Consider the following 27,641-nt stretch of genomic DNA (forward strand, 5'->3'; position numbering starts at 1 on the left):
ATCAACTACTTAACTATATAGACGTGTTTAAGTCGACGATCAAGTATTCTGTATTCCCCAATTGTAGCGTGCGTTCACACGCTCAATCCATTTAATTTGTACACAGTAATTCAGGAATTGAACTTTATAAAAGCAGTGTTCCAAAACATTTCCAATAATTATACTACTCTTGTTGACCCTGCTGAGGTGCAGAAGTTTGAAGAACAATTTGCTGTCCATTTCCTGCAGCCCCAAGTTGCATCCGAATCATTTGAAGTTGTTGTGCGGAGAGTTGAAGCTTTAAAGATAAGAGGTAAGTTATAAGAATTATGTCTAAGATGCACAAATAATTGATTATGTACCGGAATTTGTTGGATCTCTCCATTGGGACCAACAATCTGCTGAACAATTTGAATTCCTCCAAGTTGTTGTTGCTGTGTTTGCTGCTGCTGCTGCTGTTGTTGTTGTTGTTGTTGCTGCTGCTGCTGCTGTTGTTGCTGATGTTGCTGGAGATTTAATCCTTGAAGTGCTAATTGAGTAGCTGGCTGTTGTGTTGCATTGGGAGAATTTGTAATGGATATGGGATTTGCAGCAGCTGCTGCTTGTGGTGTTGCTTGTACCAATTGAGTTGCTGGCATGACACTAATGGTTTGAATTTGCCCTCCACCTTGAACAATTTGAATAGTCTGTTGTTGGCCACCAATAGCAGAACCACCTAATGATGCAGGTTGAGGCTGCTGAGTAGCTTGCTGAAGTGCTTGTTGATTTTGTTGGGCAAGTTGAAGATAGTATTGAACCTAATCAGAATAATGGGAGCAAATTTTTAGTTTAAAGAGATTTTTTTACACAAGAAATGGTTCTCAAACCTGATCTGGAATATTAGATGCAGGCCTTGAAGGAGTTTCTTCACGTGCTTTTTGAGGTTTTAATTCATCTCTAGGAACAATGTCAATTAGGAAATCAAACTGATCATATTTGGAAATAGCCATGGCAATGTCATTTCTCTGCAGTGTTCTTCTTTTGTTGTCTTCTGTATGAATCCAAGCACGCAATGTCAGTTCTGTGATGAAAAGTTCAGCTGCCTTTGAGAACAGAACAGGGGCTTCCGCACTTATCATTTTCACATCATCATCGAGTTTCATGATCTTCTTAATTCTGGCCAGTGGTAGTTCTTGTTGCTTGAAATCATTCTAAAGAAAATAAATTAAATGCTGTGAAAAGATTCTACTAAAAAATGAAATGTGACATACATTGTTAAGAATTTTTACATCCTCAGCAACTTTAGGCCAGAAACTGTTCAATGCTTGAGTAGCTTCAGTCGCAGCAGTTTGGACCATTTTGACTTGTTTTCATAAAAAAAGACAAAAACCTGCAAAGAAAAAAGAATAAAAAACATTATTAACACATATTATGAAGGGAAAAGAGGTCGGAACTTCAAATTTGGCGTCTATACATCAGGAAATTTGCTGATAGGTGACTTCAGAAAGTGATTTTGTGATAGGAGGGCAAGCTACCAATGAAACGCCAAGACTGGACAAAGGAGAAACGAGTGGATGGGCGATTTCAAACACCATTACACCCAACTTCTAGGTTATATCTAGTAACCTCTAAATTTAATAAAGATTCAAATCTAAAGAGCTTTAATTCTTTATTAATAATATTTAAAATAGTTAAAACATTTTAGAAATCGTTACCTTTAAATGATGCTTTTCAGTGAAAGACGAAAAAAGAATTGTGTTGTCGTCTGCATTCCGCTAGATGGCTAGACTAATGTATTGTGTCGCCTGCACTGATGCACGTGTTAGATTGGCAGTGTTTTTTGATTTCCCATAAAACTGCGTATGACAAAATGCCAATGGTTTTCTTAGGATCTGTGTCACAAGGGCATTTTTTGGCTTGGAATAATAACAGCAAGTGAACATAAAGAATGCACGACCGAGTGTTTCTTTGTATAGTGTCAACCTTGAGTTTTCTACTAGAATTTTCAACGCAATTTGCACTTTGGAGGGCCGATTATTTGTGTACAATCAACTGCAGTCCACATAAATTTTGACGGCCAAGGCCATTTGTAAGGGTGTGACTAAAATGCGGACGTGGACCGTGGACCGTGGACGGCTAAATAGTGGACTTTGAATGAGTGGACTTAGCTCACCGGAGTCCACTTATTAGTAACCTAGAAAGTCCACTATACATACTAAAGCGTGGTCTCCTAAATTTAAGTTAAATTGTGTTAAATCTAAACCATTTTGATGCCAGACATAGGTAAGAGAAACGCGGGGAAACGGCGAGCCTCTTTTTCTTACAAACTAAAAATTCCGGCGTGAAAGAAAAAGAAACAGAAAACGCAAATATTTTGGAATTTTTTCTAAGTCCTTTCGTTCGTCGCTCTTTTCCTTTTTCCATAGTAATTAAATTATCTACGTTAAGAACGTTGGGTTTGCTAATAAAAATATTTTCATTGTGAAATGATAAATCTATTTAAAAAAAGTTAAATTTTTAAAAAAGGGAATTAGACGGGGCGCGAACACCGTACCTCACCGTAACAATCTCTTTGTAATCTAGTGTTCTACCACCCTAGCTACCACTTGCTATTTAAAAAGAAAAAAGAACAAATTGATGTCCCTATGTGGTAAGAAATTGGCATCAACATAATCTTAACTTGCTTCCTAGATAAAATTTTGGCTTGCTAAACAAAGTTGATTTTTTTACGGTTCCCACCGACTTCGGGATCGCGTCACGCTTGAACGCCCCGGCCGCCAGTCGACAGACTGTGCTTTTCGTGCGTGTCATACCCCCCCCCCCCCAACCATCTTTTAGCCTCAAACCTTTTGTTAAATAAAAAACATTATTTGGTTGCCCAGCTCCCAGACTAACGTGTACTTTTGGCAGGATGTACGAAAAAATTTTTAGTGGTGAACCCCTCGAGTACATACAAACACTGTCATTGATTTAGAGTCTGGTCCACTTTTTTGGTCCACCTTTTAGTAATCAAAAACTTAGAAGTGGACCGAAAAACTTGTGTCGAGTCCACTCATTCAAAGTCCACTATTTAGCCGTCCACGGTCCACGGTCCACGTCCGCATTTTAGTCACACCCCATTTGTAATAGTCGTAATAACACACCATCTCAAGTCCGTGTGCATTTTATGGTAAGAAATATATTGAAGTAGTAAGTTTTAATTAAAAAGCTAATGGATATTCTTTTTTGCCATCCTAGTGTTACGAGCAACAAGCTGAAATTCCTGCATAGCTGTAATGTACTTAATGACACCTATTCTTCCATCCACCTGTGTTGATCTTAAAAGGTAAGAAACACTGACCATCTTTTGATAGTTATGTAAATGTGGGCGGTAGCTTAATAAGACACCCACTTGAGAAATCACCTTGTCGTCAAGGTCGGAAGATGTAGGTAGAAATGCTTCCGCCATCAGAGGAAAGAAAAATGTTTTCTTTTCTTTAAACTTTCTTTTGTTCTGATTGTCCGGTTCGTCCGGTTTTTAAAGATCTTTTGATACACTCAAGAAAGCCATAAAATAGAGGCTTGACTGATTTGCTGGGCACACGTGCATTTCTCTAGAGAACCATGTTTTCTCCGTCTCTCTCTTACAGATTCCATCGACATGTCACCTCTCTTGTATTTCCCTTTTGAAAGTCTTCCATAGAGGTATTGGGAAGTCTCGAGAGTCTCCGGTTTATGCAGACAGATAAACCCCATTGACCTTAAACTTGTTGCTGTCCTTTATTTTCGTGTAGGATACGCGTTGGGTTCAAGGCCAAGGTCTTTCCACCCATAAAATCTTCTTAACGATCTCAAATCTCAAATTTTTTAAATCAAACCTACCGTCAAATTTATATTTTAGCCGGGGTACAATCATTGTTAGATACTGTGGCGAAATACCTGCAGGAGCTGTGCATATTTGGGCAGTCATTTGCATGTCTTATATATAAAACGTGTGTGTGTAAAGTTCGTCCACATTCAAACGTCTTGACCGTCGACTCACCTCTAGTTGGTAAAGAAAGAAGATTTTAAGCACGTGCTGTAAGCTATTCTTTTATTTTTGTTTGATTTCGTACTTTTCAATCATACTTGCACAGATATGATCCGGTTTGAATTGCAAATTTACACGTCTATCTCGTGACGTGGTGCGACAGGGTGTGACGCAGCGTATTGTAATCGCGAATATTTCTGATCAATTTCCATCAATCTCTTTGTTAATCCGTTAAAACTCTTGTCGTTATGTAAGAATCCTTTATTTTGTTCCTTAAGAATTCGATCTGATTCGGTGGAAAGAAACAGAAGTAGCCTTGAGCTCTCCTTCTCCGTCGCGACTTTATTCTACCTGCGGGGAATGGCAAAAGGTAAATAATAAAAACTTGTTTTTCCCTTGGTCCAATCATTTGGGGACTGGGTGGCGCCGTAAGAGCTTGGGGGGAAGAGAAAATCCAGCGTTGCCACAACACCTTTTTCTTCTGAGAGCCAGCTTAGAGAACCAGCAGGGGCTTACTAACTTACCTGTGTGATATTTTTTTTTAGTTGTTTTTCATCGCTTGTAGCGCCCAAACGTAGCTGAAAAGGCTCTCGCTAGTCTTGTGAAAGTTATTTTAAAAAGTCTAGTAGACTAACAGTACGTGCCTAGGTGAACCCGTGTCATTGGCCTGCATTCGGCCGTATCACCCAGTTAAACCTATGTGGAAACTCGTGTCACCCATCTACTTTCAGAAATAGTGTACAACTTTTCAACAGTTAAACCTCCACTATCCGTCTGGATTGTTTCAACTCTTTTGTTGCACAGCCGAGGATATAAACAGTGCCGACAGACTTTCTCTCGACTTGACATTATTCCGGTCGAATCAACAATTTTATCGTGTTGTTTTAAAAGTGACGGTGACGATTTATTTCCTGCGGCCTGTTTGCCTTTTTTTTTACGTGCCATTCGCCCACATGATTATTTTCATTTTTCCTGATTCAACTGCCGATTGATTTCTATTCTAGACGTGTGGTGTTTTCGACTGCGCGTGATCTAACCTTGGATACACAATGGCTTGACTATCGTTATTTTGAAACTGCGTTCAAGCAGTTAGATAACTAGTAAAAAGCCGTTAATTAAAGCATTGCTGCTACCAGCAGCTGTGGGGGATTTCCACACCCCCCAAAGGCCCGCAATGGTGGTCCGATCCGTGGCAGAATTGTGGCTGGCGACTGCAGCATATGCGTTATGGTTGTTGATGCCATTGTTTTTCTTATTTTCGTCGGTCGACTCCCATTTCGTCAACAGCAGTTTAGTGCCCATGCCCAGCGCCGTGCGCAATTATACGCTGAACACCATCGATGTGCGGATGCTCTACGAATCCGGTGACTGTGCGTGTTTCTGCAAATTAACTCGTGAGTGGACCGTCTGTGTCGGCAAAGACTGTCTCAATGTCCCTCGAACCATCAACATATTCAACCGACGATTGAAAGTGACCGGAACGGAAATCGCCACCATTGGTCCGTTGGATTTCGCTCGATACTCTGATTTGCTGGAGCTGCAATTAGATGGCAATCTTCTCACGAATATCGAGAACGGAACGTTCGCCAATCTGAGCCAGTTGGTCAATTTGAGCATTTCATCGAATCGGTTGGCCTCCATCTCGCCGGACGCCTTTCGCGGTCTGGTCAGTCTGCGGTCCCTGCGGCTCATGAAGAACCGTTTTCTGGCTCTTTCTGGTGTTGTTCCATCCCTAGTCCCGCTGACCGCCCTTCGATTCCTGTCACTCAGCGACAACACGCTGAGTCGGGTGGATGCGGCCGACTTTATACCCTTGCGCCATTCGCAACTTGAAGCTCTCGATTTGAGCAATTGCGATCTCAAATACATCGGTTCCGAGGCGTTTATGCCATTCAAGAAACTCCAGCGGCTGATACTCAGCGAGAATACGATGCCAGAAGACAATTTGATTTATTTGATCCACACGATGCAGGAGACTGGACTCAAAGCGCTGGATTTGTCTCAGTTGCGCTTCGCCGGAAGTCCACCGCGAACACTACTCGAAGCCCTGTCTCGTACGGATGTCGAGGAACTGAATTTGAGCAAAAATACGCTGCCCAGACTCAGTCCTAAAATATTCCCGCTCATGCCACGCATTCGTGACCTGGACTTGAGCGCCTGCGGCATTATCAGCATTGAGAACGGCACCTTCAGCCTAATGCCACTTCTCATGCGACTCAACTTGGCCCAGAACGGACTAGAAGACATACCACCGGCCGTCATGATCCTGCCACAACTGCAGTGGCTCAGTCTGAGCGGAAATTCCGGTTCTGCGTACGAATATGGCGGTGGCGAGCTGAAATTGGAGGATGGCAACTTTGCTCTCATGTCCAACTTGACGTATTTGGACTTATCATTCAATCGAGTTGGCCAAGTGACTCGTGAAATCTTTGACGGACTGTCCCGGCTCGAGGAGCTCAACCTCAAGAACAACTCGCTCTACAGACTATCAGAAGGTTGTTTCCATCCGTTGGTTTCACTGAAAATTCTTCACTTGGATGGCAACGCTTTCGGCAAGCAAAACTTCAGCCGGTCCACATTTTATGGCTTAAACAGTCTTGAATTTCTAAATATGGATCGGTGCAAATTATCCTTCACCGACCAGGAAGCCATTTTTGCCGGTGCTCCTCGTCTCAGGCACCTGAGTATGCGGGATAACCAAATCGTTTCTTTCGGGAGCCGCAATCCTTTTGCGGACGCCACTAGTCTCGTCAGTGTTGATCTATTCAAAAACCGTATCCGCGGTTGGGACACGCAGCTCTTTGCCGGCTCGCCCGACCTGGACGTGCTCAATTTGGCCGAAAATCAAATCTCCACCGTTTCCAAAGCTATGATGGCCGACATCGCCAATCTCTCCGAAGTCGATCTGCTCGGCAACCCCATCGATTGCGACTGCAACTTGGAACCTTTGCGTCGCTACGCTCTCTACCACGAAGACACCGAAGATAGCAACCTACTCATCAAAGCTGACCACTGCTCATCGCCAGACAAGTGGCGCTTCCAACCCATCACCAGTTTTCTGTTGGAACTCGATCCAGACCATTGCTATTACAACATTCAAGCGTCCACCGACGATCAAGACCCGGACGTCGATGCCGACTACTCGTCGTTCATTAGCCGACCGCACGTGATCGCCCTTTACATTCTGATTCCCACCGTGTGTCTGTCCATGCTGGTGGGCTATGCCATCTACAGGAGTCGTTGGGTGATTCGCTATTACATGTTCCGCAAGAGGTTGAGCCAAACGAATTTGATGAGTTCCTCGTCCATGGCTGAGTTGGAAGGCAACTTCAAGTACGACGCCTTCGTTTCCTACAGCAATGTGGATCACGCTTTTGTCGCCCGGATGGTGGGTATGCTGGAGAACGCTCCGCCTCACTATAAACTCTGCGTCTACGAGCGGGATTTCACGGCCGGAAACGTGCTTAACGACTGCATCATGCAGAGCATCGCTACCAGTCGCAAAGTGGTGCTCGTCATCAGTGAGAATTTCATCCAGTCGCATTGGTGCTTGTGGGAACTGCATCTGGCCCAGCATTCGCTGCTGGAAGACAAGAGGAACGGACTCGTTTTGGTTGTCGTCGGCAAATTGAAGCTCAACCAATGTCCGCCCACGTTGCGGTTCCTCATGAAGACGCGAATCTACCTGGAATGGGATCTCGATCCATCCAAGCAGCGCGTTTTCTGGGAGCGGCTACGAGATGCTTTGGCTCCTTCCTCTTTACAGAAATCCATTTCCTTGCCGGACGCTGGATGATAATTGATTTTATCATAGTTCTTTTTTTTTTAATTATTATTATTAATTATTTCTTTTTTGTCGAAAACACAATACTTGTCATGCTGTACATAGTTAAATTTATCGTCAATGTCCGTAAAGTAAAGTAAATAATGTCGCCGAATTTTCGTTTGAATCGCAATATTAAATTTTGAGCTATAAACATTTTGACTAGTGTGTAATTCACCCATTTAAAAAAGAAAAGACTGGTTTTCTCTTTTATTTCTCCGACTTTCCATAGTGCGTTCTCCAAAAGTTTTTTTGATTGCGCCGCTAGCGATGTTTGTACGACAAACGAACCACGACAGGTTTTTCTATTCAAAGATTAGTTTGGAGAGTGTGCCCCACCCATATACGTGATTACCTCGTGAATGAAACAAAAACCAACTAGTAACATCGAACTTGATCCTTCACTTTCAATCTGTCTGGTTGTTGCTAAATTAGCAGAGGGGAAATTTTATTTTCTTCGTTTGTTCTTGGCGATTCTTCCAGGTTGTTGGAAACGAGGTCGCGAAAAACTTTGCATTTCGGAACGAAATTATGTTTTGCGCCCGTTCTGGCCATAAATTTGGCATGTTTTTTTTTTCGCCGCTCGAAATAACAAAGTAATCGTTGGATGTTAATGAGATTTTTGCTCCGAGTATATAGTCAGACTTATGTAGTACAGGTAGACTCGGCCAGCTTGCGCCAGGGCGTTCAACTGGTGTCATGCAAGTAGTAAAAAAACTCCGTTAGGTTTAGTAAAAATCGACCCTTTCTAGACGGAACGCACACAATCTCGTCCCATTTTTGGTGAAGTCTTACATGTTCCCAGAGTTAAAAAATCTTGGTGTTACTATGCCGCGACCCTCCATCTAGCGCTGGCAAAGTACATTGTTTGAAGTTGCTCGACTCGCTTCAAAGACATTTCGTTTAATCAAAATTTGATCAATATTTGGACAACACGCGTTCTAAAAGTCACTTGATTCATTTTCTCGTTCAACATCAATTTCCTTGATTGATCACGAGGTTCTTTGTCACCGAATCTTAAAATGATGTCCATTATTAATGCGCGTCGCATTATAGCTAATAAGTAGTTTACGCTGGAATGGCCTGACTCTTTTTCCTTGTTGGTTTTGTTTTGTTTCACGGGGGGTAAAAACCCAGACGTTCGGTGAAGTGTGGCGTGCCACATTACAACACCTATTTTTCTAACGTTACCCATTAAAAGAAAAAATTCTATTGGGGTTTACGCTGATGATCTTACGGGGAACTCCGGTTATAGATTCTCAACGAACCACATCTGTTCACACACTCAAAATTTTTTCGCATGTGTTACCTCTTTATATTTCTAAATAACTTACAATCAGCAAGTCTCTTCCACTGAAACCGCGAATTGCCGACCACCTTTTTCCGTTGGACTTGGGTGTCACTTGTTACTAAACAAACAAAAGATAAGACCATTGCTCTTAGGTTTATTGATATCGCAACTTTTACCCTTGAAAATTCTAGGCTGTTTTTATGGCTCAAGCCGGAATCGAACGCCATAAACAAGAAAAAAATTCTGAGAGCCCCCGTAGCGTTTTTCATCCGCCGGCTCTGCTTGGGTGATCCACAAGAATGCTGTCTGAATGGTAAACAATCGTAATTGCAATAGAATCGTATATTTTTATATTGAATGAAAGTATACATTTTCATGAAATACTTCGATTTGATTTACCAGGTTTAAAGGCATGGAACACCAGCTGGATTTCTTCATTTCCCGTCATCAGCGTTACGATAATTCGTAAAATTGATACTAGCTGTTAAATGAGTTGAAATGGTAAAATTAGTATTAATATTATTTTTTATTTAAAATTTCATCGTCTTTGGAATCAGCTGTAAAACTATAAAAAACAACTAAAATAACAGCAGTGGCAACTAGGAATTTTATGGCGTCACATCAAGGAGATGGCGTTGGTGAGATTGCATATTTTAGACGATAACTGCTGATGTTTAGTGTCTCCGTGACGGATACACGGCAACTTCTTTGCCAGGACAGGCAATTGATCACGCGTCGCTGCTGCTACTGTAATTCAAATTTTATTACAATCTATAGTATTTCTTTTTTATTGATTAACAACATTGTAAGCAAAATTGTAACATTTACCTAGGGAATGTGGTGTATTATGGCTTCAGTCGAGACACGGCCATTGATTTTGTTCCAATCGAAATGTCTCCACGTTTCACTTTGTCAGCGACGACTCCTTTTTAAGCAATTGCGGATCGGTAAGCCCAGCCATGAAATTATTTGTTATGCCGCTTCTTGACTTATCCAAACATACATGACTGTTAAAAAACCCATGTTTTGGTGTCCTATTTGAGAATTTATAAGCGATCTTAGGGGAATTCAGAAATCATAACGAGAAAAATAATGCCAATTATATAAAACGATATCGTGTAATTTCATTCTCATGACCTAGTTTTATCGTTGGCAGTTATTGGGGCTTTTATAATGTAATAGCTTTATAAAATTTGCTTGAATATTTCATCTGAGAGAATGTTAACGGTCGTCTAATTGTACTATGGCAGTCGATGGCAGTTGAAAGGAAGTTATAATCTATAGGGACGCCCATACTCCCATACCCTTTGATGTGTTCGGGAAAGCCGATTTTGAATTACATGTTAGAAACGGCACTCCGATACGAGTGAAAACGGGAAGAAAGAACTCGTGAGAAACAACCGTCGGCAATTTAAATAAATCAACATCTCGCTTCTCAATATTTCTACAAATTCCGGGTGATTAAACACACAAAATTAAAGGCCTTTGCTTGAACGTTTTACACATGCTGTGTCAAAAACTGTTCAACCCCATCACGTTGCATCAGAGAACTAGTTTTGGCACCATATTGTGCTGTTTCCTCAAGAGTTTGTGTCCATTTTTCACATTTATAGTGATTCTTAAAAGGGGGAAAACCAGGCATTTGGTGGCCTGTCGGCCCCACTCCTTCAATTACTGACATTACGGCGTAAGTGACTTAGTGCTCATCGCGTACACACCACTATTCCTGCACTAGTAGCCTACAGCACTGGACGTAAGCCATTACCGCATTGAATTTGAATACTCTTTTATTCATCTTGACTTTCGTGAGTTATAGTATTCCCGTTAACCATTTTCCATTTTTGTATTGCTCTACGGAGCAAAGTTTTTCTTACCTTAACCATCACTGAGTTTCTTCTACATTTATCCTGCTGCGACATTGCGCTTTTCTTTCTTAATTATTATAACGGATCACCGCAATTGTGTGGTCTTCTTTCCTTATCTTTTTCGATATTGCTTTTGCATTATGCAACTAGAGTTATATTTGGGATATGCTAACTGAAATTTTCCCCAGTTAACCACAAGGAAGTTGTGCACGGAACATTCTCCCATTCGCATTTTTTTAACTTTTTGGCGAGATTTACCGTATGACAAGTTTGCGTTTCAAACAGTTTGCACTTAACCGTAATTTACACTAGTAGATGTCTATAGCTTAAGAAATGGGTCGAATTACGTTCCAAAATTTGCTTTCCGACCTAACCCATAGACAGCGCGCATGAAATGATGATCCATTACAGTGTAGAAGTTGTGTCAGTTTATGTCGATGGATTGTTGTGGCCCTTAAAACTACTGTAGAAGAAGAGTGATCTAACGTCAGTTAACTCAAGTATCTACAAAAATGCCATTTCATCGACTGTTGATTCAACAACATGGGTAACGATAAAGAGTGAAGGTGGTGGGCTGGAGCTCGAATAACTGTATTTTTCGCATTTTTTAGTTTTAGTTTGATTTTGTAATTTTTGCTGTCCCAACACAACAGCAGGCCCAAAATTTTTCAAATATTTTAATTCATTTTAATTTTATCGTTTTTAGTGTTCCAACTCAGTAGCAAACGAGTCAACTTATAAGAAATTCCAAGGAAAATTCCTAAAATTGAACCTAGAAATAATGTGACATCAAGAAGATGTCGTTGATAAAATGGCATGTTTTTGGAGGACAGCTGTAGATGTTTAGTGCCTCCGTGACGGATCACGTACTCGATCCAGTACACGGCAACATCTACTCCCGGCATTAATTGATCGCGCATCAGGGTCGATACTCGAGAGGCGTTCGCCCGGACACTGCAATTCAAATAAATTTTAATTTAGGATTTTCTTTTTTTATGCACCATTGACTTTAATATAATTTTTACTTAGAGTCGTGAACGAGGTGTGTTAGGGCATCAATCAAGTTGCGGTCATCGATTTTGTCCCAGTCCAGCTGCAATCCCCAACCTCCACGCTTCACTTTGTAGACGTTTCCTCTTTGGTCGTTACCTAAAGGCATACCCAACATCGGGACTCCGTGATATGCCGCTTCTTGAGTGCCCAGCATTCCCCCGTGACTGATAAAGACTCGAGTATTATTATGCCCTGTTTAATAAGAGGTTAGTCGATTTATTGAAATTATTCCATAGTACGCGTTTTACCTAGAAGATCCTGCTGTGGAAGCCAATCAACCATCATGACATTGGCTGATACATTTGCTGGGACATTTTCCTCCCATTTCCACACCACCCGCTGAGGAAGTTTTGAGAAGACTCGAATGAAAGTGTCGAGCGTTTCTTTTGGCATTGAAGAAACGGGAACGAAAGATCCTAAAGAGAACACAATTAGTCCATCCGTGGCTCCATCCGCAAACTCTTTTAGTTCCTACAATATAATCGAGATTATTAATTTTTTTCTTTCCCAAAACCAAATTCTTTATAACCTTGGGTAGTGATTTTGCCGGTCTGGTATGAAGGGCTCCTATTGGCACTATAGTTGGCGGTAGCGAACGGGGCCAGTTAGTCATCGGATGACTGTTGATGATGCAAAGACTTGCTTCTCCCTCCACCTCAGCGATAGATCGAACACCAGGGATATGAGATTGCAGGAGAGCATCTAGATCTTTTAAAATGTAATACGTCCGAATATGCCTGGATATTTCGTTTAGCATGACGTTCAACAGTCGCCGAGGGAATGTTATCGGGTCGTCTAATTGCACTATGGACGTTGAAACGAAAGCGTAATCTTTAGAAGCTCCCATTGCGGCCAACATGTTCGGGAATGCCGAATTTGAACTGTGCGTCACAAACGGTACTCCGATATGATCGAAAATGGGAAACAGGAACTCGTGAAAATAACCGTCGACAATGAACAAATCCACTTCGCGCTTCCTCAAAATTTCTAAAAAGTCCGGGTGAGTCAACAAGTTGTTACACGAGGTTAAAGACATTTGCTTGACGTAACGCATCATGGTTAAAAATTGGTTAAGTCCCTCTTTTTGCATGGAGAACCAATCTACTTCTGTTTCGTCAACCAATTGTGCTGCCTCTTTCAAAAAGAATTCGCGCCCATTTTTAACATTCTTTGCCATTCCTTGAAACGATGAGAAAATACTCACTTGGTGACCTCTTTGCGCCAGCTCTTCGATAGCTGGCATTACGGCGTACATGTGACTTTTGGTGCTCACCGTGTACAACACCACGATTTTAGCACTGGAACAAGATTGAACGAAACTAGCCACTAAAACAGTCAATATCAAAAATGCCCTGTTATTCATCTTGATGTTCTTCAGTATTTTTTTTTACTGTACTGGTTATAGGATCGCCCTCAGCAAAGTGTTCCTTGTGCAGCCGAGGTTCATCTGTTTTATACTTGCCGCCGTCTTTCCCTTGTTAACTTATGATGTCAATTATCATCGTGTGGCAGCATAATTTCTTATCTGTATATCTATACCCTGTTACCCGGTTTATGTAATAAGAGCTGTGCACTGAGGAGTTGCTAGGTAATAACATTTATCCCTCCGTACTTGTCAGAAACCTGCCATCACGTAACCTTTGACTATAGGACTTAACGTTTATCTCACGTCATCTCAAATCGAATGACTTTCCTTATTATGTGTTTCTTCATGGTTTCTCTTATTGATGTATCGTTTCACCTACTATATAGTTAAATTTGCTAAATTGATTCTAAAATAATATTGGAGAAAGTTGCAATACCATTTGCATATTAAGATTTACTTCTTATTTCTGTTATTTTGCACTCACAATCACTAACTTTCAAATGTTACGCTTGCCCCAACACTTGTAACTAATTCCAATTTTATTTTTTTTTTTCAAACAAGGATTGACTCACGGGGAAGCGGACAAGCGGCCCGCACCAATTCTTACGCCGACCGGAGTGTGCCTGAGTTGAAATTGCTTTTGAGTCCCAGCACTTTCCGTCGCAATGCCAACTATCAACCGGAGAATTGATGATGAAACTCGGAACCTTTTGCTCTCTTTCTCTCCCTGTCTCTCTCTATTCGACACGGTCCAACAGCGATGTAAGGAGTCCGCCTGCCGTATCGGCGCCATGTTTCACAACCCATTAGAAAAATCACAAGTAGGATTCGTTTTTATTATCATTGTGTTCAATTTAAATTTTTATGAATTCATCTCGTCGTTTCTCTTATTCAGGTGCTTTTGAAACCGAATCCTCGCTTGAAGAAAATTGAACATGTTACCACTTTATCTCATTCCGCAATTTAAAGCCATGTTACTTAATATGGGTGCTGGTTATCCTTAAAGATTTGTTTCTTATTGAAATTAACGGTTTGTTTGACTTTTTAACGACGCGTTGGACGTTGACCCATGACATCACTAGAAATCAATTCGACAGTTTGATTTGAGCCGCTCTGAAATGAAGTTTACGGCATTGCCACATTTCCCGTGGAATCTCTGCAGAGCAGACGAAAATTTTTCTTTCGATTTCAGTTTGAGTTTGACTCCGAGTCGGGAGAGGACAGACTACATATTCTGTGAGCTGAGAACTGAGATCTTGATAGTCATTGTATCGTTCATTCTCCAATGATTTGGGTTCAAGGATTTCATGTGCAACTATCCACCTGGAAAGGTAAATTTCTATTATATTACTATAGCTCAATAGCTGTTTTCTGTTAAGCGAGAATATCTGATTTTCTATTGCTGACAAAAATGGTAAATCATTTCTAAAATTCGAATTGCTACACTGAAAGATTTAGGTTTGTCTATTGTTCTTTCTATTTGGTTGTGACTTATGAGTAGTAAAGCCGATGTCCCATGGTAAAAAAACATTGAAGTAAAAAGAGATTCATGGCTTTCGTACTGTCAAAGGAACTCAGATACAAGATTCTCTGGGGAAGTGATATGTCCCCAATGAAATATTTGGTAATAAATATTATAACATGGTAATAATAAATAACAAATACTAGATTTGCCGCAAGTCAAAGAAACAGGGATACTTTCTTTGAGTGATGAGTTTATTGTGCAAAGTATAAACTTTGGTTTGATTCAGTTCAGATAGGTTCATGTGTTGTGTATATTTGAACAATTCTTATTTAAATATATTTTGTGACTTACTAATTAGTTTCATTAACTGACTGTTGGCCTTGTCGCCTGAAAATGGTGTCTTAATCGTCTTTATCTTCTTCTGCTATTTGCAGTCGCCTTATAGATAAGAACCTTGTACTTAACTTACTGTTTGTTTGTTTGTTTTTTTTATTTTTTTTAATTATTTTTGTTATTTATTCTTGCTAAAGAATTCAGGGTAGCTTCCTCCCTCCCAAGTCCCATCCATCCATGGATGAATCTGTTGGCTGTCAGCCAAATTATGTCATCCAGCCCCCAGGTGGCGCGAGCGTCGTCGTGGGGAACGAAAATCCCGCATTGGTTTCCGACTTTCCGAGATGCTGAGTGATAATGTTTTCCAAATTCATTACGTATTTACGGTTAACTTCTCCACTTTCAGTTCTAAAGATTAATAGGCAATTCTAGTTTGGCTTACTTAAATTAACTGGAAGTTTACAGGTAATCCGTAAACCCCACCGGTGGTCACTCAGACACTCACCCGTTGTGATAACCAGGAGGATGAGGAGGGCTCTGGTGCGGCTATACATGTACTTCCGCTGCGACACACACCTGTAGTCACTCACTACGGAATTATTGCCCAGGTACTCGTAAATTAACTTATTTTTGTAGATTATCTACTGATCACCTACTAGCTTTAAACTCTGTGTTTGTGTAATCCTAAAATTAGGCCCTTCTTGCGAGTCGCTAACGAAGTGTTGCGAGTGCACGAGAGAATTGAAAAAGCTGCTGCAAGTCACTTTCTCGTCTTAAAAGCCCAATGAGACTTTGGAATCTGGGGCTTAACATCTGAAGTAAAAATCAGATTGAATGAGAAATCTATTTAATTGGTTTATCCATCAAGTTGGCCTAGTAAGCCGAAGTCCTGATGGATTTGGTCTTTGAATTTTTTTTTATTAATGTTAGGTTTGCTGGCTTGGGTACTGAAGAGAACATCTGGCGGCTAGATTTGCCAGTTGTTGGGGCGTAGTGGAAGTAAGCTAGCCCCTTAATTTATCTTCTTCTAAGTTCTGATCTTCTTGGTTTTCCCTTCCCTGTGTAGTTGAAATGTGGGATTTGAAAATTAAAGCCGTCATTATTAATTTCAATTGCCCTATTACCGTTCAGAATATGCACTTTATGTACATATATTATAATCTTAATAAAAAGTTATATATTAAAAAACCTGTAGAATAATCTTCAGTAAAAAAACCATGTTTCATAAATACAGAGCAACAGTTGCAAAGCCAATATTTATTTTGTGCAAGTAACATAGGTTAGGTTGTTATATATTATTTACCTGTCCCAGATTTATCTTACTAGTAGCTTTTTTTCTCATTGCATGCCTAAATGCTAGTCAATTTGTTTAAACTCACACATGCAGTCAATCAAGAAAGGGAAGAAACTGCATTGATTGATTGATTGTGCCAAGGAGCTACCTGGACAAAGGAATAAGAGAGATGAGTGCGAAGCCATTTTAGCTAGGGAACAATTAGAAGTAGAAGGTTTCCAGGTTAGACTCATGATTCTCCAAAGTTTTCATTAAATCATACACCTTCCAAGTCCTCGTTCGACCAGGGCCCTCATCCTCATCCCAGTGGGTGAGTGCTCACCGGTGAGCGTTGGTTAGTGCTGTCAGTTTCCAAAGAACTGTAACGGTGGTGAGAATCTGGCCCTGAAAGGCGAGAATATTTAGATATAAATTTCAATAAATATATAGCAACAGCAAGCAATACCTCAAATCTATCAATGTTACATTGTCCTTGATTAGAACTAAGTGGCAGTCACCACAACCTCTTGAGTGGCAGTATTATTTTGCTGATTATCTACAAAGGGAAGAGATAGCAGCAAAGAATTGGATCTGGGGAAGGCATCAATATCTTGAAGATTTACCACAATTTGACAGGGGAAGTTAACCTGAAATATTATCATAAAAATTAAATGAAAGTAGAAACTATTTAGCTTTGGAAGACATAACTTGCATTATTGGATTGGATAACTTGATTTCTATTATCACAAGCATCTAGGTCGCAAGAAAACTTCAGCTGAAATTTAAGCTGACACATTAAGTCAGAAAGCAACAAGAACAATTAGTTGTATGTTGTGTTATCTATTAATTGAAAACGGTCCAACTTACCTAAAAAATCCTAATCTAAATTTGTTTAGATTTTTTAAAGTAACTTATGATGTGTTTTGTAAACATTGTGTAACTTAGGACCAGACGAAGCCAGACAAGCCAATGCTGCTCTCCAATTATCAATGGTCTTCGAAAACCTACAGAAGAAAAGAAAAATTTATCACAGATAAGGAAAAATGCAGAATGACAGGAATAAAGCTAAAAAGGTGATACAGGTGATTATTAATTTAATTAGATGCCCAGTCCCTAGAGTTGGGATTGAATGAGCCAGGAACATGCTGTTGTTGTCAGATAGGGTAGTGTGGAAAGGATTTTTCATCTTCGCCATCATTTGTGATTGACTTTACATTTGCTGTTGCCTTGTAGTATGTAGCCTAGTAGTGTCCAAGTGAATAGAAACACATTCTGAATAACTGGCAGGTTTACCTTACCAACTGGGTGGTTTTCCCTTTCAGCTGTCCACTGTCCAGCATTGTTGCCCAGCTGCTGAAACGTCTGGAATACATGAACGGATATCTGTCATTCTGTCTTGAGTGCCTTCTCCTCACGTGTAGAAGTTGAAGTGGCGTTCAATATCACCTTGGGGATTTCGTCTTTTGTGATGTGTGATGCTGCGTGGTGGCTTTATGATGAATTTAGCATGGAGAATATTACGTGAGTATCAAAAAGATTTTACCTTTGTTTGCCAGTTCTTTCAATTGTATGTCAACGAGCTAGAGCGGACATTGTTTTTTCATGTTACATTTAAACGTTTATTCTTTCTGACGCTAGACGGCATAGCCTTTGATCATTTTTTACCTGTTAGAATCAGTTTAAATGTGCTTACTTTGCACATCTCTATAGAATTTTCTCAATGGTACTTTTAAAAAATTTTGGGTGATAACTGTCAGTTTCTGTTTCAGCAACAAAGCTCACTTGTTAGATTTTTAATTATGTGTTTTTTTTCTACTTCCGGTTTTCTACTTTTCAGTCAGTAGTTCAGTAAATATTCATCTGAAGTACAAACGAACTACATATTCGTGATCCTCGTCAAATTTGTGGTAAAGTTCATGTTTTTTTTTGTACGTTTTCGTACTTCCGGTTTTGAAAATTTTCCTGAACTATATAGTTCAGGAAAATTCTCGATTTTGGCCAAAATCTGGATTTCGTTTAAATCACATCTAATCGGCCCCAAATTTCATGGAGATCACGAATATCTGGTTTATTTTGTCGGCAGCCCAATGGTTAAGGCGCTATCGACTACTTCCGGTATACTTCCGGAAAATTTGCATAAAACTAGCAAGTGAGCTTTATTCTCTGCACAATTCTAAGCACTCCTTGCCAGTTTAAGCAAACAGAAATGGTCTTTTTGATTACTTTTGTGACTTTTGTGACTATCTAAAGCCGGTCCTGTAGATAGTGAGTTTTGAACGTGTCTAATAGATGGCGTGAAAGAATATTGTGTTGATATGTGCTTATGGCGGCTCGTTGTCAACAGTTCAGCTACAGCTATTTTCTTCGACAATTACAATGGAATTCGTATGTAAATTGGATAGATTTCGTGTGCAATTTGTTGGGCTTGTGTTCTTTTCCGTTTATGTGTTTAATAACTTAAATATTTCTCATTAATTTCCAGGAGAATTTGTGTAAGGGGCATGCAGCCTAGTGTCAAGTATTGTGTTATAAATCCTAGCACAGACTGATCCTAGTATCCTACTGTCATCCAAATGACAGAGGTAACAACCAACACTAGCTTTAGTACAGTATTGCTGAGACAAAAATATTGTTCTCATCTTTTATTTGGATTCATCATAATTATCGACTGATTTTATTGGACTTGCTAGATCACCAATCCTAGAATGGACATTCTCTCATTCCATCTTCTAGAGAACGTTGGATAACTGATTGGTGGTTTTGTGTGTAAGTTTTGAACTTGAACTGAACTGAACTTTCTTTGTTGCAGTCTAATGTTTATTTAAAATATTGTTCTGCACTAATGTCTATCTAATGTTTAAGTTTAATTATTCTTTTAGATCATAGACATCAAGCACATTGATGACACAAATTATAAACAAGGTGACTTAATTTTTTATATTTTTTTTACAGGGTTCTAATCTTGCACGCCAGCCTTTATGAGAAGTCATGTCCTTTGAAGAAAAGGGACAATGACTTTACAGTCAACAAGGTCCTTTGTTTGGTAACCCGTTGGCTGCTACCCTTGAACATCCCTTTTTACTTCCTTAAACAGGTCCTCTTGATTTGAGGTATTGCTTTATTTTTCTAAAACCATATTTAAAATGATTGTTATCCTAATAAACGTTCATTCTGCCTACAGGGTAACTTCTTCGCTACTTATCATGGACTTCATCCATTGGTGAAAACTGAAAAGAGAAAGCTGTAATTCAGATGTCTAAGCCGGAAGCCCCGAAGCCTACTATGGATAATCGCTCTCGTAATAACTGTTCCTCAACTCTTCGCTCTTTTTCCGGTTTCTCTTAACCATTTGCCAGGTAGTCAATTAAGACAGTGATGTCTCCCCCTGTCTTGATTGTGTGCGAGTTTCAAAAGCAGTTTATCACCCAAATGAGACAAAAGGAGTTGGTTAGGTTTGTTTTATACGGTTATAAACTGCTTTAAAATTTGCACAGAACAACATTTGTCTTGTACCGGACGCTTTGTTTATTAAATTTCAATCATTTTTGCCAAAATTGTAGAATTTTAATGATTTAATTCAATTAACTTTAAGTAATTCAATTAACTTAATTAAATCAAGTTTAATTACATCAATTTAATTAAATACATTAAAATTAATTTATTCAAAATATTAAAATTTGTTTTATTAATTTTTCATTTTTATTAGATAATGGTAGTAAATATTATAGTTTCATATAATTGATTGTATTTTAATTTGTTTAAAAATTTCACAATTTATGAAAAATATATCAGATATAATAATGCACAAGGTATAATATTGCAAGTTTTGACATCCCATTATTTAAGAATTATTTAAAAATATATGGGTGAGGAAATTTCAGGAAGGAGTGCTGTTTCAGTTATTAACAGGTTGGAACATGTCTTAGTTGATAAGAAATCTCAAGGTTGCTAAAATCACATATAACATGGATATAATTTTGAACAACCAGAACTGAACTGGCACATTAACTTAATAACATCAACATCAGCTTCTTCAGGATAACACCAGCAACCCAACTTCAGGATCTGCTACTTCCAAGACTCCAGCATATTCAGGATAGCAACAGCTTGAACAGGATTGAGACTGCAAAGCGACTGCACATTTACGCCGAAACCTATGAGAAGAAACAGGGATATTATACTAGTTAAGACAAGAAAACCATGAATTTCTCTTTTAACTTCATCTTAATAAAATAGACAAAAGGTTTTCCTATAAAGCAAGGTTCCATAACTAATTTCCTTCGTCAGTTTGGAATTGATCTTTCAACAGAACACAACATTTCAATAAAAAACTAGACACTTCTCAGGTCACAAATAATATCTAGTCAAATTACCATTTCATTTTCTTGCAGCCTTGCTTCAAGTCTTACTTCTCCACTCAACAAAAACAGCATAGACTCCATTCAGCATATTGTTGATCACATGGTCACCAAATCTTGTTGAGAAGAAAGAAAATCATTAATTAAAAATTAAACCTGCACCAGCTATAAAAAATGTAATGGAAAACAAGAAAAGTCGTATTAAGTTTAAATTAAAAATAAATCGAACACGAGCAGCAACAGATGTTTAAAATCACAATAAAAAGGTCATATCAGAAGTTTTGTAAAAGATAATAAAAAGTTCTAGTTAATTAAAAAGAAAATTACAATGAAGTAAAAGCTAGTTGAGCAAGCAGCTATCTATTCAGAAAAACTCTAAACCCATTATAATATTCTAATTAGACTTTATGAAACTTCCCCAGTTATAACCCAATATCACCATCAAAATCAAATTACCATTTCAGAATGTCTTCATTGATATTGCTCTTCAGAATAAAACCAGCATTGCTGACCGCTACAATAAGCCACAGCTCTACACGACTTGAACTCCTTTTCACTAGCTGACTGCAACAAAAACACCTACATGACACATAAAGCTTAGACTCTCAAAATTCATCAATATATAAGAGAAAGGAATATCTTACCTGAACATAAACTGCACATCAAAAAGAAACATCATAATTAGCTCATACATCTAACTGATGATGGAAACCTACAGAGCAAAAGAATATCAATGAACAGAATGACACTTTGAAATGTAAAAAAATTCAAATGAAAAAATTTTCAGACAAAAACAAGAATTGCAAGTTTAACTTCAGCCAACAAATATAAAATGATTGATTCAAACACTTAGTAGTTAAGGCAATGAAAATAATTCAAACCAACACCAGACAGCATGCAGCACTTCCCCACACCAGCACATGGTCATCATGCAACAGCTCACTACAAAACCTTCACCAGCTGGCTGCAACAATTCCATGCAGACATTTGACTGCCATGATAAAGCTCAACTTCACCAAGCCATTAATCCTACATGGAAAAAAGCTTGATTACTATTTAAAAAACAAAAACAAAGTACTAACTACTAAGCAACAATTTTCAATTATCTACATAATTCCTATTACTTAACAACCCCAAACAGAGAAAACATATCTACTGGGATAAGACTGTGACAAGGACAGAATTGTATCACAGGCATGATAAATGTATTCTTTCAATGTTCTTCTTAATCTTCTTCAGCATTTAAACAAAGACATATGTTTATCATATGAACATTCAGAAACCCTAATGAACTTAAAACTAAATTACCTTCCGAGTTATAGTAGAGAAGAATGTTGAATTTGACCGCATTTTAATCACGAACAATGTAACTGGTCTCCATACTCGATAGAAGATGTTATCAGGCTCAGTGGCATAAGATAGCGATGTTGCCAACATCAGGCGCTTTATCCCTGGAAAAACTCTATAAAGCCACTACTACAACAAAACATTCCGTTAAATTAAAACATTTAATTTCCCATACTCCCATTGTAAGCAAGTCTGCTCAAGCACCTTTTGAACACATCTCTCCTGGGAAACGACTGCACACCAAACAGCCACAACAAACCAGTTCAAACATCAAACTGACCATGGGAACCCAAATTTAAAACAAAAAAAAAAAAAAAGTTTAACTTTACCTTACAATTGTAAAAAATGGTTCAAATACTTAAGTTGGGCAATTATACATTCGAGATTTACATGATGTAACTAGAGAAAATATTAAGATGGCCGAAGATCACATCATGTTGGTTTCATTTAAGCTTTTTAATAGGAAATGTCAAATTCTGTTCCGTTTAGTCAAAAACAGTAACAAATATCGACCATCTGATTAAGGTCTTTTCATAAAAGCTGTCTTAAATAAGCGAGATTGCCCTAGTAGTTGCCATGTCATTTGAATCAAGAACTTAATGTTTAACTTCAGCTAATTCTAAACTAAAAACAAGCATAGGTAGCACACATGCTTAAAAAAACTAACCCTTAATCTATCTCTTAAGTACTTACATTATTAGTATTTCATTCAGATTTCCTATTTCCATCACAATGTTGTCTTGCAATGTAGTAGAGACCCTCTTATTAGTTAGAGAACCTTCATCAAACGGCAGCGATCACGTGCACGCAGCGCAATAAAGAAGCTTTTAGACTCCACCGGGCTGTTAATAGAAAAAGAAAACCTAATTAGTTTCAGAAACAAAGTCTTTATATTAGTTGATCAAAATTATTGCTTTTACTACTCTGAAGTACTTCTTAATGTGACTAAAGGTGCAAAATGAACCAAGAGACGACATTTTGGGGGAAATTAACAGCAGAGCTCATGACCAAAGAAATTACCATTAAAGAACCATTAGAAATTAAACCATTAGATTAAAGATTAATTACCAGAGAAGTTAAACCATTAGATTAAAGAAAAATTACCATTAAAAACCATTAGAAATTTAACCATAAGATCAAAGAACCATGAGAAATTTAACCATGCAAGTACAAGTTAAAAGCCATGCTCCCTGTAAGTTGACCACACAAAATATTTAACTTCAATAACCTTGAGGAATAAAGGCAAGAATTATTGCCATTTTTTAAGATGAACATTGTCAAGAGAGAAAGTTACCTGCAATGGCCAAGCTAAACCTTCTCGGATAGCGTCTTCATTGAAAAAGACAATGTGAGAAAAGTTTTTTTAGCGGTTGATCATCCATCTCAGGGCATGTCACGACTGAATGACTGCAAAATCACTGCACACCAGACAACACCATTAACAGTTCAAACTGAACAAGGAAACCTACAAAAAACAAAACAAATTAATAAACCGATGATATTTTCAAATATTAAAAGAAAAACAAAGTAATGTTCTAATTGATTTAATTTCTTTTCATCTCTTCACAAGCTGACTTTTTTCACAAGCTGACTTTTTTCACAAGCTGACTTTTCTATTAGCAGAACATAATTGTTGAATCTATTTCAAGAGTTTAATGTCCAAACCTAGTCAATTCTAATTCAAAGCAAACACAAGTAGCACACATGTGTAAGCTTAAATTTAAGCAAATTGTTAACCCAATCGACACAAGCTGATTAATTTTCACATAAGCTCTTAAGTAGGAAATACTTGTCAAATCTATATTAAGACACAGCTTTAAGAGTTTAATGTACAACCTGAGTTAATTCTAAGCAAAGAACAAGCATATGTAGCTCACATATGTAGACTTAAATTTAAGCAAAATTCTAACCATCTGTTGCGATTCATAACAAACTAACAAAAAAGAAAAAACTTATCACAAAAGCTATCTTGCATTGAAGCCCAAAACAAGATGTCACTTGTCTTTTACATTATCAAGTATAATATGCTAATAATGTTACTAGATTCATTACCTTCTCAACTTAGCTTACAAGTAACTTAGTTTCCTCTTTTCATCTGAATAGTCTTGCAAAATAGTGGAGACCCTCTTCATGCCAAGGCAGCGATCACGTGCACGTAATGCAATGAAAAAGCTCAGAATTCACCAGGCTGTTACTAACAGCCTGTTAGTTAAAACAAATAAAAACTCAATTTTAAAAAAAAAAGTTTTAAACGTGAAACCCGTCAATTAACCAGACGGCACACACAATATTTAAATTCAATAATCAATAACCTTAAAGAATAAAACAGGAATTACCATAAATGAAAAACGTCAGGAAAGAATGTCGACATGTGCCAATGGCTAAGGTAACCTTCTCCGACAGCATCTCAAGGGAAAAGAAATGTCAAAAGGAATGTCGTCTCGTGTCGACAATTTAATACCGGGCTACCAACACACTAGGCATGACACAAGGGCTGAATCCCTAAACACACTGAAATATAGCCACCTAGTGACAGCCCTTAGCACCCACGGAAAATAAAAATTGTCGGGACGTTTTCCATGATGAAAAAGTGTAATAATATAAGGAAGTACAAGTATTTCTTGTTATAACTTCTTGGGGTTATTGAATGTAAAACATTGATATGTAAATTTTCAGGAGATTTAGCATGTATTGTAAATACCTCTTTGTCAAACCCAAAATTCCCAAATCTTCTAACTCGGAAAAGAGGATGTCGTGCCTCCTGTGTCTTGCTGCCTCTGTTAAACTGTTAACTTACATACACACATAACATTGACCAGGATGTTGAGAATATCCACTTATCCAGCAAGTTGGAAATGTGTCAATTGAGGGAGGCGGGAGAAGACTGGACGATTATTTTCACACCTAGCTTTTCCTATGAAATGATTAGTTAATATTAACGGAACACACAAATTATGAAACCAAATAAAACTTTAAATTTTCAGAATGAATAACATTTCCTGGTCTTTCTTTATTCTACACAGCAAAATGTAAATGTCTCAAGAGTCAAGAAAGACGTGTTTCTAAGGCATTCATCACATTGATCACAGCTAGGAGCTAGCGATCCACTGATTTTAATTTTAGTTTTTGCTGTTCCAATACAACAGCAGACTCAAAATTTTGAAAATATTTTAATTTATTTTAATTTTAACGTTTTTAGTGTTCCAACTCAGTAGCAAACGTGTCAATTTATAAGAAATTCAAGTTAATTTGTTTTGATTTTTCCCGATATTTCTTTCCTACAGTTACGTGATAGTGAACGAATCAATTTGTAAGCGATGATAAGGAAAACCGCGGCAATTAAGACTAGAAAAAGTGTAACGTCAACAAGATAGCGTTGGTAGAATGGCATATCTTTTGCAGCCAATTGAAGATGTATAGTGCCTCCATGAGGTATAACGTATTCGATCCAATAAACAGCCATTTCTCCCCCAGGAAGGATTTCGTCCCGCATCAATAGCGACAACCTCTTTACTTTTTCCCTTGCACTTTAATCGACAAAACACAATTTAATTTAGTATCCAGTTGTTTTTTGTTTTATATAAGATTTTCTATAATTACCTCGGGTTGTTGATGAGGTGCGTCACTGCGTCAATTAAATCTTGGTCGTTAATTTTGTCCCAGTCGAGTTTCAAACCCCAACCATCTCTCGCTGCTCTGGCTACATTCGCTCGTTGGTCGTTCCCGAACGGCAAACCAAGCAAAGGAACGCCATGATAAATAGACTCCTGTGTGCCCAATAGCCCACCGTGAGTGATGAAAAGCTTAGCATTTGGATGCCCTATAAAGTATAATATTACAAAATAATAACAATATGACTTATGTCTGAGACTTAAACGATAAATCGTTTTTATACCTAGGAGATCTTGTTGCGGGAGCCAGTCGACCATCATAATATTAGGTGGAATATTTTCCGGAATATCTGCTTCCCATTTCCAAATGACTCGTTGAGGAAGTTTGGCAAAGACTCGGAAAAAGGTGTCGACTGTCTCTTTTGGCATAGACGAGACGGAAACAAACGAACCGAGCGTGAAAACCACAAAACCGTCCTTGGCTTCATCCGCAAAAGTTTTCAGTACCTGCAGAATTAGACAACAATGTAGATAGACCACAATTAATTCCATGATCAAATCGAAATTATTGCTCACCGATGGGAGCTGTTTGGCCGGTCTTGTGTGAAGAGCTGCTATTGGAATGATAGTCGGAGGTAATGAACGCGGCCAGTTTGTGATTGGATGGGTGTTGGTGATGAGGAGACTAGCTTCCCCTTCGAGTTGGACAATGGGTTTGACGCCTGGGAATTCTCTTTGAAGAATGGCGTCCAGCTTTTTAAAAACAAAATGATCTCGTACCAATTGGATGAGTTCTCCCGTTAAGAAATTGATTAGCCGCTGAATGAAAGTCATCTTATCGTCAAAGTCCATAAACACGATTGGAACCGAGGCGTAGTCTATAGGCGCTCCCAATGCCCCTAGAGTGGCTGGAAAAGCGGAAGAAGCACCATGCAATACAAAAGGAACGCCCAATTTGTCAATGACTGGATAAGTGAATTCGTTGCCGATTCCGTCAACGATGAACAAATCAACTTCTCGTGTTTCTACAATTTGGCGGAATACTGGATTCGTAATTAACTCTTCGCAAGCGAGAGCAGCAAGCTCAACCGAGCTGAACATCATTTTAAAGAATTGTGTTGCCCCTTGCTTTTGCATGGCAAACCAGTCGATATCGACTTCGTCTATTTTTTTCGCCAAAGATTCCAGGATTACTTATCTGACGTTCTTGACGTTTTTGGTGATCCCTTTGAACGGGGTAAAGACGGTCACGTTGTGCCCACGTTCCACCAGTTTCTCGATGATGGGCATTACGGCGTAAAAGTGACTTTTTGATCCCAGTGGGTACAAAACAACAATCCTCTCTCCGAAACAGCTCCCTACTGCATAAGCAACTAACAAGAGAAGCACAATAGATCGAGGTTTCATTGTGTAGGCTGAAAGAAATAGTTTTAAAGAAGAAAGAATATAACTATTAAAAAGTTTGGTTATCCTAATTCAAAAAAATATGAAAAATTGTTTTGAGTTCAAAGGCAGAAAAGTGTAATGTACTTTATTTACCTGGTGCTGTGAGTGTCCGGTGGGATTGTAAAAGACAGTGAATGATTCATTGTATGGGGATGTTGATCTAAAATCTACATGTTTTCAGAAGATAACAAATAATGCGCGTTGTTAATGATACAGCATAAAATCAATAGATAAAAGTAGATTAGAACTCGGTTAGAACGATCGATATTATGTAAGAGGGGCTGAGATTTGAAACAGCGAGAGATCACGTAGACTAAGTACCAGTTCAAACTGGCTTCAATAGCAATCTTATGTAACGTGGCATTAATTTCTATGTTCCTAACCCTCATCTGTTACGGTTTTTAAAATTTTTTTACAAACACATTTTAACTATATAGAAAAAC

At 38.6% G+C, this 27,641-nt stretch overlaps 4 protein-coding genes and 3 long non-coding RNA genes across 34 annotated transcripts; 2 read left to right on the top strand and 5 right to left on the bottom strand.

Annotated features, from left to right (window-relative positions):
* Positions 1-32: 32 nt before the first annotated feature.
* Positions 33-2,036, bottom strand: LOC124193629 (nuclear transcription factor Y subunit gamma-like). Of its 2 annotated transcripts, XM_046587549.1 has the most exons (6): positions 1,674-1,710; positions 1,433-1,586; positions 1,230-1,348; positions 846-1,169; positions 342-776; positions 33-277 (listed from the first exon to the last, which is right to left on the bottom strand). In XM_046587549.1, the coding sequence occupies exons 3-6, from the start codon at positions 1,314-1,316 to the stop codon at positions 164-166; spliced, it is 960 nt and encodes a 319-aa protein (XP_046443505.1). In that variant the 5' UTR covers positions 1,317-1,348; positions 1,433-1,586; positions 1,674-1,710; the 3' UTR covers positions 33-163. The 2 variants fall into 2 exon arrangements, with proteins under 2 accessions (XP_046443505.1, XP_046443504.1); XM_046587548.1 differs by lacking the exon at positions 1,433-1,586 and having other exon boundaries at positions 1,674-2,036.
* A 1,034-nt stretch (positions 2,037-3,070) lies between these two features.
* LOC124193622 (toll-like receptor 2) lies at positions 3,071-19,118 on the top strand. Of its 20 annotated transcripts, none has more exons than XR_006874335.1 (12): positions 3,071-3,127; positions 3,196-3,283; positions 9,273-9,394; positions 9,484-9,830; positions 9,914-10,028; positions 13,927-14,186; positions 14,261-14,696; positions 15,361-15,549; positions 15,629-15,771; positions 15,858-15,981; positions 16,094-17,957; positions 18,919-19,116. XR_006874335.1 is itself a non-coding variant. In XM_046587538.1 (4 exons), exon 4 carries the CDS (start codon positions 5,142-5,144, stop codon positions 7,761-7,763), a length of 2,622 nt encoding a protein of 873 aa, XP_046443494.1. In that variant the 5' UTR covers positions 3,071-3,127; positions 3,196-3,283; positions 4,246-4,337; positions 4,513-5,141; the 3' UTR covers positions 7,764-8,003. The 20 variants fall into 20 exon arrangements, 5 of the variants coding, with proteins under 5 accessions (XP_046443494.1, XP_046443495.1, XP_046443497.1 ...); XR_006874333.1 differs by having other exon boundaries at positions 9,484-9,582; positions 9,639-9,830; positions 15,858-17,957; positions 18,919-19,115; XR_006874329.1 differs by having other exon boundaries at positions 9,484-9,582; positions 9,672-9,830; positions 15,858-17,957; positions 18,919-19,115.
* On the bottom strand, positions 3,195-4,191 carry LOC124193632. The gene is made up of 2 exons (XR_006874353.1): positions 4,053-4,191; positions 3,195-3,981 (listed from the first exon to the last, which is right to left on the bottom strand). It is a non-coding gene; the product is annotated as an uncharacterized LOC124193632 (long non-coding RNA).
* Positions 11,522-13,362, bottom strand: LOC124193626 (UDP-glycosyltransferase UGT5-like). Its single transcript, XM_046587546.1, has 4 exons — positions 12,529-13,362; positions 12,248-12,470; positions 11,972-12,191; positions 11,522-11,900 (listed from the first exon to the last, which is right to left on the bottom strand). The coding sequence occupies exons 1-4, from the start codon at positions 13,360-13,362 to the stop codon at positions 11,624-11,626; spliced, it is 1,554 nt and encodes a 517-aa protein (XP_046443502.1). The 3' UTR covers positions 11,522-11,623.
* A 32-nt stretch (positions 19,119-19,150) lies between the features above and the next one.
* Positions 19,151-19,987, top strand: LOC124193631. Its single transcript, XR_006874352.1, has 3 exons — positions 19,151-19,202; positions 19,389-19,546; positions 19,618-19,987. It is a non-coding gene; the product is annotated as an uncharacterized LOC124193631 (long non-coding RNA).
* Positions 19,988-20,163: 176 nt separating this feature from the next.
* On the bottom strand, positions 20,164-24,638 carry LOC124193630. Of its 8 annotated transcripts, none has more exons than XR_006874344.1 (11): positions 24,478-24,638; positions 24,194-24,329; positions 23,436-23,606; positions 22,835-22,983; positions 22,346-22,416; positions 22,103-22,267; positions 21,680-21,823; positions 21,439-21,506; positions 21,251-21,373; positions 20,810-20,910; positions 20,164-20,590 (listed from the first exon to the last, which is right to left on the bottom strand). It is a non-coding gene; the product is annotated as an uncharacterized LOC124193630 (long non-coding RNA). The 8 variants fall into 8 exon arrangements; XR_006874348.1 differs by having other exon boundaries at positions 21,682-21,823; positions 22,103-22,270; XR_006874351.1 differs by having other exon boundaries at positions 21,439-21,823; positions 22,103-22,270; positions 24,212-24,329.
* A 660-nt stretch (positions 24,639-25,298) lies between these two features.
* On the bottom strand, positions 25,299-27,427 carry LOC124193627 (UDP-glycosyltransferase UGT5-like). The gene is made up of 5 exons (XM_046587547.1): positions 27,292-27,427; positions 26,329-27,167; positions 26,037-26,259; positions 25,742-25,961; positions 25,299-25,668 (listed from the first exon to the last, which is right to left on the bottom strand). The coding sequence occupies exons 2-5, from the start codon at positions 26,887-26,889 to the stop codon at positions 25,386-25,388; spliced, it is 1,287 nt and encodes a 428-aa protein (XP_046443503.1). The 5' UTR covers positions 26,890-27,167; positions 27,292-27,427; the 3' UTR covers positions 25,299-25,385.
* Between the last annotated feature and the right edge of the window lie 214 nt (positions 27,428-27,641).

Source organism: Daphnia pulex, chromosome 5 (genome assembly GCF_021134715.1).
Source record: "Daphnia pulex isolate KAP4 chromosome 5, ASM2113471v1".
In the NCBI taxonomy this organism is placed as follows: domain Eukaryota; kingdom Metazoa; phylum Arthropoda; class Branchiopoda; order Diplostraca; family Daphniidae; genus Daphnia; species Daphnia pulex.